Source organism: Micrasema longulum, unplaced genomic scaffold (genome assembly GCF_059751315.1).
Source record: "Micrasema longulum isolate JH-2025_06_02 unplaced genomic scaffold, ASM5975131v1 h1tg001906l, whole genome shotgun sequence".
Classification (NCBI taxonomy): domain Eukaryota; kingdom Metazoa; phylum Arthropoda; class Insecta; order Trichoptera; family Brachycentridae; genus Micrasema; species Micrasema longulum.
Genome location: NW_028279080.1, coordinates 106235 through 121532, shown reverse-complemented (window position 1 = coordinate 121532; position 15298 = coordinate 106235). Strand labels below are relative to the sequence as shown.

General features: G+C 38.7%; 2 protein-coding genes across 7 annotated transcripts in view; one reads left to right on the top strand and one right to left on the bottom strand.

The window, feature by feature from the left end:
* Positions 1-15298, top strand: part of LOC148273580 (zinc finger protein castor homolog 1-like) — an 89386-nt gene that overhangs the window by 63779 nt on the left and 10309 nt on the right. For 5 of the 6 annotated variants that reach the window (XM_088238472.1, XM_088238471.1, XM_088238470.1 and 2 more), the window contains 11 exons: positions 9013-9094; positions 9817-9943; positions 10189-10329; positions 11262-11463; positions 12232-12328; positions 12862-12987; positions 13234-13402; positions 13906-14048; positions 14138-14288; positions 14379-14840; positions 14915-15019. In XM_088238472.1, coding sequence (XP_088094598.1) covers positions 9013-9094; positions 9817-9943; positions 10189-10329; positions 11262-11463; positions 12232-12328; positions 12862-12987; positions 13234-13402; positions 13906-14048; positions 14138-14288; positions 14379-14840; positions 14915-15019 — 1805 coding nt within the window. The remainder of the gene's footprint in view (positions 1-9012; positions 9095-9816; positions 9944-10188; positions 10330-11261; positions 11464-12231; positions 12329-12861; positions 12988-13233; positions 13403-13905; positions 14049-14137; positions 14289-14378; positions 14841-14914; positions 15020-15298) is intronic. The other variant, XM_088238469.1, reaches the window with a different exon arrangement.
* LOC148273578 (uncharacterized) overlaps positions 9676-15298 on the bottom strand; it is a 64721-nt gene continuing 59098 nt past the window's right edge. The window contains exon 7 of the transcript XR_015824541.1: positions 9676-9909. The gene's annotated coding sequence lies outside the window, so the exon portion shown is untranslated. The remainder of the gene's footprint in view (positions 9910-15298) is intronic.

Sequence of the window (15298 nt, the reverse complement as noted above, 5' to 3'; positions counted from 1 at the left end):
ACATAATTAACATTATTTGATATGTTTGTACTATAAAACCCTCGGAAACACGCTTATTCAGTTTATTTTCATCTTTTAGACCAGTTTTTGTTTATCAGTTTATTTCGTTTCACAAAACGAGGACAGTTGAACCCTTTCGGACCTGCATCAATTTCTGCGGGTACAAAAGAAAATGTTTCGTATTCTGTATGTACTAAAAAAAAATTTCGAGAGCATTTTTTTTTAATTTCACGAAATCATCCGACGTTCATATGACTTTTAAATATTTTAAGCGATTTTGATATATTTTAGAAATTCCTCAGGAATTTCCAACAAACCAGCCGGAAGCCAGAGGTGTTAAACTAAAAAACCAATTTTTTGTGCCGAAATGCCGACTACCAACATAGTAAAATATACGTACCTCGGGATACCGGGAACAAAAAAACTCGAAACATTTTAATTTTGGAAGATACGGGAGTAAATAAATCGAATTTTTCTTATATATTTAAATGAACACTCGGGATAAAGGGTTAAAATAGTTTGGGGGCAAAAAATAAATATACTGTCTAGTTAATTAGTTAGATAACTCGATTGCAATTAGTTCAGAATAATTAGAAATTATCGTTGAAAAGTTTTTAGACCTCCCGCTCTCCCCCCCCCCTGAAAGCTTTATAATCTAATAATTATGTAGAAACAACAAATCACTGGAACGCTGATAATCTTTCATCATCCTTTCTCTCTTTTTTTAAATACATTATTATTACAGCGTATTACATCTAAATAAATTGTTACATATGTAGAGACAGGATGACCAATATCTCTACATAATATTATATTCGCGTAGCAATAAACATATTTAGCCAATTTCGAAAATTATTTTAAAATAAGAAGTCGCTGATCGGACAAAATCACAATTGCAAAAAATATACGAGACATATTCATTTATATAAACATATTTGATAACAATATACATTACATAAATAACGAAATAATTTTTTTGTTTATTCGTGCAAATGTAAGGCATAAAGTGGTTTTTTTCTTGTCTGCTAACAATTTATACGGAAAGAGTTTTTTTTTTTTTAAAGAAATATTTGCGTTCTTATGATTTACCCGAATATTTAATTTTAGAGACTATTAGAAAATGGAATCAAGTTGAGGTAGAGTGTACCGAAAGGTGTACCGAAATTTGACCGTTTCTTTACAATAAATTCATAAAAAAATCGACTATCTTTGGTTTCATTTTAAATAACTATCGGGTTGTGGTCCCGTGGCAGTGTCGCGAATTCGAGGATCGATGGTCCGAGGTTCAAATCCTACTCTATCCAAACTCGATTCTCATTTTTCCAGCGCAAGTTATTTACGACTTTTAGGAAATGGACTGAAAATTGCAATATTTGTTTAAATAAAAAGACCATATAATGGAATATTTAATTTTTTTGTAAACAAAAAATGCTACAATATTTTGGGTTTCTCCAAATGTTTGTAGATAAAAGACTGGATTTCACCCCTTAGGGAGTCATTAACTTTAACAAATCACAACAGGGATGGAAAACATTTTAGACAACTTCTCGTTAACTCCACTAAAACCAACAGATGGAAAAATTGGAGAAATATGGATGTTCAAACATAGGCAAAATGGTGAATGTTAACACAGTGTGTAAAATGGCCACTTAAACCAGCCAATGACAGGCCATAAGCCCTGTAAATGCCTAGACATATTCCCTTCACTAAAATGTTCTCCACCCCTGTCGTAATTTGTCAAAAAATTTTACTCTCGTAACATAAGTATTTTTGAATTTTTTTTAATACGCGTAAAATATTATACGGTAAAAAAAGCTAAAATCGGAATTATGTTCAAAATAATGTAATCAAGTAATGACCGGTTGATACTTGAAAATAATGAAGGGCCAATTGATCGGTACCAAGATTGAATCCAAATAGCGCCACGGACTTCAGATACCTATGTTCTTTTTAAAACGAAATTGATCGTCGGATTACTTTTCAATTTTCTGTTTTTCGGAATGTGCGAAAGTCGCGTGGAGGGATTAACCACGTTCCGAATCCTTTTACAATAAGTCAATGTTGGGAGTTAAAAGGACATTCTCGGAATCGTGAAATCTGGACTCCGAAACATAAGACATTCCCGAGTATCTGCATTTTCCCGATACACAGGAAGGTCGCGAAATGCCTTCTCCCGAAAACAAATGCAAAGCAAACTTTGTTATTTTACTCGGAATCGGATCGTCGTATCTCGATCATGTACGTCATGAGTTACATCGTCACATGAACTCGAAATGGTCTAAGTTTCTCACGCACGGAAGGTTCCGGGTTCGATTCCCGGTGAGAACACAAAAATTAAAAATGTGATTTTTCTCAAGCCTGGTTGTTCTGTAATGTAATTCACCATTGTAATTGGGCCTCCTGGCCTGTTGTGGTGCAAAAAAATTAAATGAAATGAAAAAAAAAGTAAAAAAATGAAAAAGCTCGAGATCTTATTAAAAAATTCTCGGGGGTTACATCCGGTACTTGTCTAAAAAGATTAGAATCCAAATATTGAACATGATAAATCATTAAAATGACGCATCTCATTTAATATTATTTATTTATTTGTTGCGTAAACGTAATTAAACAAGCTAATAACTTCCACGTCACCCTGTTGTCACAAAATTGACCCCTCTCTCAGTGATACCTTTGTAGAATTTGAGAGGAAACTGGTTTCCGAATGCAAAATCCGTCCTATCTAAGTCCGCACGGCCCGTGCCGAGTCCCATCAGCGCGGTGTAATGACCTCATTATTGTCACGGGCGGGCATCGAACACGGGACCTCCGCTCCGTCTGCCCGTCTTCCACTCGACCACACTCGGCCACACTCTCTCCCCATCTCCGGACAATAGAATTGAATCAACACCTCGCTAGAATGAATAATTCCAAAACAGGAAAATATTGCACTGTAAATCTACCTTACAGACAAATATTTCTCGTTGACCGTATCAGGAATTGAACCTGGGACTTCAAGCGCGGTAGGAGAATACGCCCAACCGCTTTTCTCCACTCGATTTTCTTTTCCAGGACTTTTACCTTCCTAAAAAGCCTAAAATTATAAACTTAAAAAAAAGAGTCAAACACTCGTCTAGGATTCTGATTATATTTCACAAAAATAATTGTATTTTTCATCCACCCGGACACAGACGAAACCCAATTTAGTTTTATGTCTACATTCATGATATCGGTGACCGCTTTTAGCATCTCTGCTGGTGATGTGGTGATATGATGGTTAACCCGCAAAAAGCACACGAAACTGTGACGATCTTCATCTTCTTCTTCAGCCTTCTGTCCTCCACTGCTGGATATGGCCTCTGGCCTCTTCAGCCAATTCTTACCCCCTGCAGCAGCTACGTCATCGGACCATCTTTTTTGAGGTCTTCCGACGCCTCGCTTATTCTCCCGAGGTCTCTTTAGGGGTCCATCTTGCGGGGTCTCGTCTCGCAACATGCCCCGCCCGTCGCCACCTCAGTCCTGCTACGCGACGATCTACATATTATTATTTAGGCATAGGCAGTACACCTACGTGTCACATTCCGAAATATTGTCCATCGATGTGGAAAACATGCATTCTTTACCTCAACTACGGTCGCATTAACATGGCACGTAACGTATATAAAATAAAGCCAACGGGTGGAAAAGTTGAGGAAATGTGGAAGCAAACACAGGCAGAATGGTGATTGTCACACAGCGTGTCAAGTGATCACTTAACCGATCGACGACAGGTCGTAAGTTTTTTTAACGCATCGATATTCATATTCCACTCTCAAAAATATTTTCCCTCTCCGTTGTAATAAATTTTAAACTCGAATCTCGAGGCGTATAATCCAGCCATATCAACAATCATTCGGAGATACTTAAAATATTATAACAAAAACGGTTCAATGCAAAATAATTGTTAAAATTATACATTCGAAAACCATTCGTCGCTTGTAAGATCCATTGTTCCGATGACATTCCTCATATCGATTATTATTGTCAGAGTCGAATCAATTTGAGTAGGTAATAAATAATAATTGTTGTTTACCGAGAATTACGAATCTTTATGAGTTTCCAAATTTTGATGATTCGAAGCAGCGAGCGATTCGTATGTAATGTCGTCATCTACCTCCGTAATAATATAATATCTCACGACCTTTTATTGTTTGTATTAGGTACCTACTACGTCGGTATACGCGGTTATTCGGGGCCAGACCGCGAAACTTCAGAGGGACATTCCTCATAATAAGCTTTAAAAAAAGCCCTAAGAAAAATTTACCAAAAAGTCATTAAAAAAATATATATATGATTTCTAAATGGAGTAAATCATCAGTTTCTCGGACAAGCATCCCTTCTGGAAATCCCCGCCCCTCCCCGACGAAAAAAAATAGCGACAAAAACGTATTTGACCAACGAAGCGATACGCGCCAGACGCGGACAAGGGAAGCGGCTGGGTAGGAGAGGAGGAGGGGTTTGTGGAAAGATTTACTACATTTTGCGATTACATTATATTTTTAAAATTACTTTTTGGAAAAAAACATATAGGATTTTTTAAAAACTTACCATGAGGAATGTTCCACTGAAGTTTCGCTGTCTGAACCTAAAAACCCGTGTATATTCGATACCAATAAAAGACGTACGACTAGCTAAACATATTCGGATGTTCGGGTTCGATCCCGTCCTCGGACAATACGTACCAAAAATTTTATTCGTGCGTAGTCTGCTCCGTAATAAATCGAATCATACTATATAAAAAAGTATAAATATTCACAATGTTTTGAATACGTCTAAATGTTTCTAGACAGGCTGGATTTCCTCCCTAGGGAGTTATTTAGATCTAGATTTGTCGCAACAGAGAGAGAAAATGTTTTTTAGCAGGGAATATGGAAGTCTAAGCATTTACAGGGCTTTCGACCTGTCGTTGTTTGGTTTGAGTGGCCACTTTACGCACTGTGAAACATCCACAATTCTGCCTATGTTTAAACATTCACATTTTGTCAACTCATAAATCTTTTTTTCATCGAAAGCTCCGCCCCCACCCACTTACCCGGGTCCGTTTTAAAAGTAGACTCTTCTGCCTGCAACGTTTATCGCGCGGGTGAGATTTATCCGGCTGAATTGATTCACCCGCTAGGCAACGCCTGAAAACAATGTTTTATATTTCTTATGCCGGTCAGTTTGGTCAAAACAACAAGAAGTATTAAAATTGTGGGTGAAATGGTTCAGCCTGATAAATCTCACCCGCGCGATGGAGGTTTCAGCTCTATTACTTCGCAAAAGTCGTTGTAATATATTGATATGAATTGGGTTAGTGGCTACTCTCCTGCGAAAATTCTGTAAGTCCTCCGCGGAGGGTAGCATACTCGAGTTCCTAGGTTCGATTCCTGGCAGGGTGGACGTGAGACATCGGTTTTAAAAGTGGACGCAGTGGCCTATGAATCACTAGGTGTGGATAGGGATAGGACGATCATAATGAGTATGGCGCTATGCTGCGAGGTAAATAATAGGTACCTACCATACATAATAATATGTAAGTTGCGAGTAATACCTGAACGTTTTGTTTTGAGAAAAAGGACTCCATTGTAACGCGTGATGATTCAATTATTTAACAATTAACACTGTCCAACCGTCTAACCCGTCGGGGACCGAACGATAAACAATATTTTCACTAAGCGATAACTGCATACATTAGGTAGGTAGATTACGCGCAGTGGAACTCGCGTTTTGCTAACATTGATAAAGTTCCATGTTCGATTCCCGATAAAGTCGGCATAAAATAATACCGATTCTCTTGTATTTATGTGACAGATGATTAAGATATATACGCTATACGCTGAATCCTGCGTTACAGTGCCCTATGCACTATTTCATTTGAACGTGGCCAAGGAAAATAGTAACTTAGAAATTATCATTACTATGACAATGTGAGGTTATTAAATTATCAGAGAAAAAAATATTTATTCGTCCATTTGGACGAATAAATATTTGAAGTAGATGCCTGAATGGAAGAATCTGCCCGCGATAGTTAAAGATGGATAGAAAATATACGCGTTTATCCATTTATAAGAACAAGATCGCAAAATTTACATGTTCATTGATTAATTTATTTTATTATCTTTTAAAGTTTTTTGCACCACGACAGGCCAGGAGGCTCAATTACAGTGGTGAATTACATCACAGAACACCCAGGCTTGAGAAAAATCACATTTTAATTTTTGCGTTCTCACCGGGAATCGAATCCGGAACCTTCCGTGCGTGAGTCGAGTGTCTTGACCACTACACCACGGAGGCCGGCCGCCATGATAACAAAAAGTATATTTACATGTTTATAAAAGCTTTTTAAAAAAAGAAATATTAGCTTTCTGATATTTCGATTTTTGGTCCATTTTAAACGAGTTGTAAATACCTAACTCTCTTTTAGAAAATGGGTATCAAGTTGGGGTAGAGTGGGGTTCGAACCTCGAACCCCTGATCCGTGAGTCCTCAATCCTAGCGACGGGATCACAACCCGAATCATTATTTAAGAATTGAAAATGACGTGTTTTTTTTAAATTTAATAAAAAAATCGTTTAATAAAAACAATTCAAAACTTGTATGTTTATTAATAACGATTATGCAAAATTCAATTGTTTATTATTGTATTAATCATAAGAGTGTAACATGCAAATAATGTTAATGGACGCAACACAAAAAATAAGATAAGTTATTTTTTGTTTTGTACACCGTTTTGTAAAAAGGACCTAAATTATAGTGTTATGATATTTTTTACAATGAATATAGTGTAAGGTTTCCGCAAACCAAGTTTTGTAAAATTTCCATTGAAAATCAACGTAAAAATGGCAGTTTTCAATAAAAAAAATATAAAAGCGCCATCTATGAATAATTAGTTTCATATTTTCGTTTAGAATCACCTTAATAGAAAGAATTTAAAAAATCTGAAAATGACCTCCTAACACCATCTACTGTCCACTGTCCGAACTGAAAACACTCAACTTTGGTACAAAAGTACAAAAATCACATACATCCCTGATAAATAAATATTTATATCTAAATCTTATTTAAACAAAAACCATTTACAATGGAGGATGGAGAAAATTCTAAAGAAATAAATATGGACGTCTGGGCTTTTACAGGGTTTATGACTTGTCATTGGCTGGGTTGAGTGGCCACTTTACATACCGTATGACTGTGTGTGTTATTAAAACTTCACTTTAAAACATGCCACTATCTGCACTCGGGAAAAATACATATTTACACAAATAAAAATAAACTTTAGAAATAATTTAGAAAAGTTTTATTGCAAAAAATTAATAAATATACTAATGCGGAGATAAAGGCTGGCAGAGTTATGTGAACGCTAACTTTGAGGTATAAGTAGTTTCCAGATTTCTTACAGAATGTCTAATTGAGCACATCTGCCAGTTCCATTTGAGCAATTATCACTCAGCGTTACTACGCTAGATGCTGGATACGATACATACTCGTGCAGTGCCAGCGTGTGGGTGTCACGAGACCCGGCGAATACTAACTCCTCGCCCGTATGCGTGTACGTGGTACGTGTGGGCAATTAGAATTTAAGGAGAAAAATACAGTTTATTAACTTGTTCGGATATAATGTGAGCACCTACCTCATGATTTGAATACGGTAATGGTGTAATGAATCATCGCATCAAATTGAGGAATGATACCTTATTCTGAATGTACAAATTAAACATTTTTATTTTTGAATTGTACATTCTTATCCCGATTATTCACCAATGTTTCTGATTTCACAATTGAAATCAGAAACATAAATGATGAAAACTTACAATTTGATATGAATAAAAAAATAAAACGAATGATAAGGAAAATATTATTTAACAATCCATCGTCATCATCTTTATTTTTACGTACCTAATGATGCATAGGGCACTGCATTTGACTTTATTCAGGATTTTTACAGCTATTACATAACAATATATTAACAATATTAGAACCAATTGAAAAAATCAACTGGTAATCTGATCATACTAAATATATAAGGAGAGAGTTTACATAATTGTGTGTGTGTGACGTTTGTACTCATGTGTGTGTGTATGTGAAAGAGGGTGTTCATACGCGTGTCGGAATGAATGTGTGTGGGTGTGTAGGTAAAAAATGATAATTTAACGTGTATTTATAATGAAGAGGGTTTGATACATCAGTAGTGGCATATATATACATATATATATACCCTCTTCATTATCTATATAGATGTTTTTTTTATTTTTGTTACATGAAGATAAGAGTCAGTCAATCAGTCTTACGCTTCAGGTGCCAGTCCAAAAACTATGAAATATTCTAGTGTAAAATCATCTTTTCAAATAAATATTTCATGTCAACCATGTCGGGAATCGACGAGACTTTAGATTTTGGTTTATCTGATCGTGCTAGTCTCTCCTGGAGCTCAATCACAGATGGCTATCGACATGCTAAAAAACGTGCTAAGTATTTGAGCGATCACCACGAACAATCATGAACACGCTGAAGTTAAAGCGGTCGCGTTGCAAAACGCCATAGATAAGTTCCTGTGCGAGATTCAACCAATCCTCTTGAACTGACCGAAGTTGAATTTCGTTTTGCAACACGACCGCTTTAATTTCAGCGTGTTCATGATTGTTCGTGGTGATCGCTCAAATACTTAGCACGTTTTTTAGCATGTCGATAGCCATCTGTGATTGAGCTCCTGGTTATCCTCGTCCTATGTTTCTATTCATTCTCACCGTATAAATCTGTTTTAGCATTCTTTTTTCAGCCATTTGTTCAACTTGACCGAACCATCTCGGTGACTCTTTCTTACCTTATCAATCAATAAAATAAAATATATAGACTCAAATCAGTATTGGATTGAAGTTACTTACATGGAGTTCTACAAAATAATCTCCGACTCAATAAATACAGATATACTCGCTCGCATAGCAACACTGGGGAAAGGAAAGAAATAATGCATTTGGTTAGATTATTTGTATAATAATGTGCAAACATTTGTTTCAGCATTGCTGGCGTCTCTCGGCCAACTGGACGGAAGAAGGCAGCCAACTATACCCGCTCTGGACTATTCTAGATATGTGAAGAGGTAACATAACTCATTACTTCATTTCTGATAAACGTTCGGTACATAATAATAATAATTCGGCATCCAGGCAGATAAAAAATACAGATCTACGTGTGAAATAGTCCCAGAATCTTGGATGAGCAATATCAACTCGACGACTACTCCCGAGAGTACTTAAGTTTTTACTTGAGGAAAAAGGAAATCGAGTGGGGATAAGTCAGCCTCATAGTGCAGTGGTCGGTACGTTCATCTACCATTCTCGAGCTCCCGAGTTCGATTCCTAGCAGAGTTGAAGTGAAATATTTGTTTTATTGATGGTTTTACACCGCAATATTTCACCGTCCCTGGACTGGTACCTGAAGTATAAGATTGATCACGTTATCTTTCACGTGATAAAAATGATCCGGATGTGCTGCGATCGGAGAGTCGGACTGTCGGAGTGGTGCGGATAAGGAAATTAGTGTTGTTTTGGGCTGTTGTATTATCAGCAGAATAAACAAATCAAACAAGTGCAACGATACATAGATTGGAAGTTAATTACCATTAATTATCATGAAAAGTACTGAAAAACTTTACCAGGTGTAAATAATCAAAACGCTTGATTCGAATCATCTTTTTATTAAAGTTGAATTATGGAAATCCTGCCCGATCCCCCGGAAGATAAATAAAAACACGCTATCGCTATTGTTCCCACAATTTTTTTTGCTTCCAAAACACAATAATTTACGATGACATCGTTCTAGGTATGGATCAGCTCTGGAATGCGGTTCTTCCTACTGCAAGGATCTCGGTTACCGGGAACATTTCCACTGCCTGGACTGCAGCGGAAGAGTCTTCTGCAAGAAGGAAGAGATGATCAGGCATTTCAAGGTTCGCATTTTTACTAATTTTATTGGTATGTACTTAAGGCGTCAGGTATTTACTTAATGCGGCGGCGGATATCGCCTTGTCATTTGCCACCATTGTGGCATTCCACAAATTGCAGCTTTCTCTCATGAGCGGGCATTATTTACTCGGATTAAAAAGTTTTGACCTGGGTTTACTTTGAAAATAAATATTTAGTTATAATGTTGGTAAGTATTTAAAATGAACTGAAATGCATTTTTGTCTAATAGTGGCACAAGAAGCGGGACGAGTCGTTGGCTCACGGGTTCATGCGTTACTCTCCCCTGGACGACTGCGGGGAGAGGGGGGCGGGATGTCCGCACAACCGGAGTCAGACTCACTACCACTGCATACAAGACGGCTGCGATAAGGTACGGATAAATTATATGTTTTCAGTTCTCATTTGGAACATTTATAATTTCCTGGCATAACAGTAACACGATCGAAATATATTGCTGAGCTAATATTTATAAACGAAAGTCATCACCATACTAAATATGACATTATACCCTGTATAACATAAACGTACGATAATAAAAAACTCTAATTGTTGAACAGTAAAGGCACCACCCCTCACCCCTCGTGTGTTGATGGACCAAATTAGATCAAAATGAAATGGGCGTCTATCGTTGTCATTGCACGGCGGCTACTCTTAGATGTAAATCCTCATTAAGGAAATTTAATGAAGATAAGTCCGCCCCGTAGTCTAGTGTTTATTGCGTTCGTCTACCATGCTTGAGATCCCGGGTTCGATTTCTGGGAATGTGGACATGAAATATTTATTTAAAAAATGATTTTACACTAAACGTCAGTCCACTTCGTTTGTCATCATGCACATTTCCACGACTTTCGTTGAACCGTCTCACCCATCTTCTTACTGTTGAAGCACTTATTACTTATTACATGTTCTCCCTACACCTCATAGATGAATGTGGACTGGTTTAACATTATTCGCATTAAGAAACAGACTTTTCCTCCCGAGCGGCTAGATTTTCAATTTTATTTGGCATTTCAAACAAGCACCACGAAACGTATACAACAGTCAGCTTATTCATAATGGCGTGGCATCAACTCCTTCTCAAAAGGTCAGGGTAAGACTTATCGAGCGTGTGCGAAACTGCGATCGCAGCGCTGCCATGTTAAGAACTACCAACCTAACTTACTTTCTGTATATACCTTGTATTTATAGATTATGTACGCTTCGCAGTATCGCTAATATTGCGTTTAAGTTTTTTTAAGTTTTCTCAAATGAATCCCAGAACACGGTAATTGGCACCCAAATGCAAATAATGGATAATTTCAGGTGTATATTTCGACGTCAGACGTCCAGATGCACGCCAACTACCACCGCAAGGACTCGGCCATCCTCCAGGAGGGCTTCCAGAGGTTCCGCGCCACGGAGCGCTGTACGGCTCCGCACTGCGCCTTCCGCGGCCAGCGCACCACGCACTTCCACTGCCGCAGGCAGGGCTGTCGGTACACCTTCAAGAATAAGGCCGATATGGGTACGTGCAACTGATTTACTCAACTCATTAACTCCTAGGATATGCCAGATTGTGTTTAAAGGCGATATTATGTTAATGGAAAATCGAAACAGATATGATTCACAAATAGGATATACCTATAAGTCTCCAAACTAACAATATCTTATTTGTGCATAATACCCATTTGTTGGAAAGCATAATATGACCAGTTAAATTGAGTCTCTCGAATCCCGGATTGGTGCTTTCGACTGCATGGCCACTTTCAGGTAAAATCCACGAGTGGAGATAAGTCTGACTCGTGATGCGGCGATCGGTGCATTCGCCTACCACGTTCGAGACCCCGGGTTCGAGTCCCGTGAAAGTCAACACGAAAAATTGTTAAGAATGGCGGTTCTCTACTGCAATATTTCATGTTCCTGCGCTAGTCCTAGCACCTGAAGCGTGAGGCTGATCTGATCACCTCACCTTCACTAACTACTACCGAGTACTGTGTAGAGTGGCATGAGATATGCAGCGGCTGGTTGCGAAAAATCCCAGGGATTTAAACAAAAAAGATGGCAAAAAGAAATTTACCATTCTTTAACTTATTTAAGTTATTATTATTTAGGTACCCAAATATTTAATAAGTCATAAAAAACTAGTATAAAGTGTGGAAAATAGGAATCGAGTTGTGGTAGAGTGGGGTTCGAACCTCAGACCTTCGATCTGATTTCTAATTGATTTTACAACATTTGATTCTTTGAATTACGCAGTATTTTTTATTAATTCTTACGAAAATTTTATTTTCAGAAAAACACAAGACATATCACATTAAAGATGAACAACTCGCGAGGGATGGCTTCAAGAAATACATGAAAAATGAACCTTGTCCTTACAGGGACTGCAGGTAAATGAATTTAGTCAAATATTTGACTAACAATATTTTGGAAAACACAGTTTTTTTTTAATTGAAATCTAGACATTCACAGGACTTGCGGTGACTCAACGTGTTTAGCGTATTCGGCTACCACATGCAAAGTTCTGGGTTGATTGTTATTTGATTCCACCAAACTTTTCTTCGGCTATTGCACTATAATGTTTGTACCTCAGAGGCAGACGGATGCAAATCCAGAATTTAATGGAAGGACATTTCGATTTTCCTATCCAGTTTATGATCATGTCCATTGATTTTGAAGAAATGTTAGTCTTATAATAAAAGAACCAATGCATTAAGATACTGAAATAACAAATTAATGTTCTGAATTATTAGAAATCGCTTAGAGAAAATAGATTCTTTAGGCTATTGTTGAACACTTGACGTTTGGATTTGCATCCGTCTGCCTCTGAGGTACAGCTATCTTATTAGATGTCTCTAAGTATCTACACATCTTTCTGGCACCTTGTTGATAACAGTTGTTACTTAATTCCTTTTGTTTAAAGGTTTAGCAGAATGTGCAACCACATCCACTGCATTAGGCCGCGCTGTAACTACGTCCTACACTCGTCCAGCCAACTGTTCTCTCACAAGAGGAAGCACGAGCGCAAAGATCAGGAACTGAACTACGGGTAAATATCTCCATCTTCATCCGGCACTCTTCCGCATTTCCAAACAAAACAATATCAATATGAGTTCAATCGAAACCACCCGAGACCCAAGAGACAATCTCAAACATTGAAAAGTAATTTTTTCCCGAACCCTCTTTGTGAGAATTCAGTGTGATAACATCGATAGATAGTTTGAAGACCCACCTATTTACCCACCTAAATTTATTTGATAAACGGCAGTTGAGCTTATTAACAATTTGTTTCCAGGATACCTTCATCCGTGATGCAGAGTGCCATGTTCCCGGAGGGCGGCTCCCCGGGCAGCGGGGGCGGCGGCGAGGGGGAGGACAGGGCGGCGGCGGGGGGCCCCCCTCCCCTCGTCCCCCTGCAAGACCTGGCCTCGATGGACGCCGTCATGGAGCATCAACAGAGCTTGGTGAGTTATCCAGTATCTAACGAAATTGTCGACTAGATTTGAAACAGTGATAGCATTTTGGCAATTCATAGGACCTCACGATATTTTGTAGTTATGCTGTGTTTTAATACTCACAAGTGGCTTGTTGACGTTTTGTCAAGTAAGAGGATTTCTTATCTATTGTAAAGAGTGATTCTTTAAATTAAATTCGCCAGTAATTCCATACACTGTTTATTTCATTTTGGTACACCACATTAATATGTGTAAAAGATATGTTCTTATTAAAGAACATATCTTTTGTTGTAAAAAATGGTAATAATAAACGCACCCATATTTACTTAAACATAGAGATGATAGTGTTTCGCGACCATGTTCACTGTTCACTGTTAAGGGTTAATTTTGCTCGTAATTTGTACTCCTCCGCAGTTCCAGTCAGTTACCTTAGTTTTACAAATGACACTGTGAATATCATTGCTACTGTGACTGTGTAATGTCTAATGTTTGGTTGTACGTTTTATTTCCAGAACCAGCTTGTAGTAGAGGAAGTCTGCAGAAAGTATATCCACACCTTTAACGGAGGAACTGACGAGGATGATAAGTGCCAGAAGTGCTCCGCCTTCAATAAGCATTACCATTGTCTCGCTGAGGGCTGTAACATGGCACACAGGTACGTGAAGCTCGTGTCCACGGAACATAACCCAAGAGAATACACATATAAACTTGCTGATCGATAACACTTCGATAATTGTGTTACAGTTGCCACAACACTATGATGAAGCACGCCTTAGAGCACGAGCACCAGTGTCAGGTGACAGCCGCCTACTTCCAGACCTTCTCCCGCTCACGCCCGTGCGGTAGTTCCTCCTGCCACCACATCAGGGACTCTACGCACTACCACTGCACCTGGGTAAGGCTGCGCACAACGCCGTGGGCATGTCCATTTTGTTATTCTTATAATTTATTCATAGTTACATTTACCTTTTGATTTTTTCAATAGGAAAATTGCGGCTGCGTCATTCTACCGTCAGAAGACCAGCCGTTCCGTAGACTGGAGCACCATCGCCAACACGCTCTCATCTCACCGCTCTCTCCGACTCTGGGACGTCTCGCACACGCGCTCAACCAGAACCCCCTCCAATCTCTGGGCCAAAACCCGCTCCAGAACTTACCTCCCGCTACCTTACAGAGCTTACTTCCCGCTGCCTTCCAAAACCAGAACATTCCTCCCAACATTCTCCAAAGCCTTCCCCCGAGCGTTCTCCAAAGTCTTCCAGCCGGAGTTCTGCAGAACTTGAGTCCGGCTCTCCTGCAGAGTCTGGCCCCGAACATGTTGAGTCCCGGAGTCATTCAGGCCCAAGGGCAAGGCCACGTCGGGGCGGCGAGCTCTCTGGATGAAATGTTCAGCAGAAAGCGGGGAAGGCCTCCGAAAAATCGAGTCGTCGAAGTCTGGGCAGATCACGTAAGACATTGTTTTGGCAACATTATAAACAGGTTTAAAGTATTGCGGGATTTGATGTGTTTTATAATTCGTAGTGTTTTCAGGCAACTCCGCAAGCGATCTTCACATCCTTTAAACTACCAAAGAGCAGTCATGTGTCGGTGCCACCGTCTCCATCTCCAACCAACGAAGAATTCTCTGTACGTAGTTGAAAATATATTAATCAATTTAATTATTTTCTTTTGGTTTTCTTCTTCTTCTTGTCAAACCGTTTCTTTCCTCTGCTCGATATGGGCCTCTTCCAAATTTTTCCATGTTTTCTGTCCCGGTCACTCTGGTATAGATTTCATCCATCCATTTCCTCCGTTGTCTCCTCGCTTTCTTTTTATTTCTGTATGATCTCCAATTTAGATTTCTGAGGGGCCAACTTCTTCATCAACTTCTTGTGACACCACATGACCCGCCCAGCGCCGGTTCTT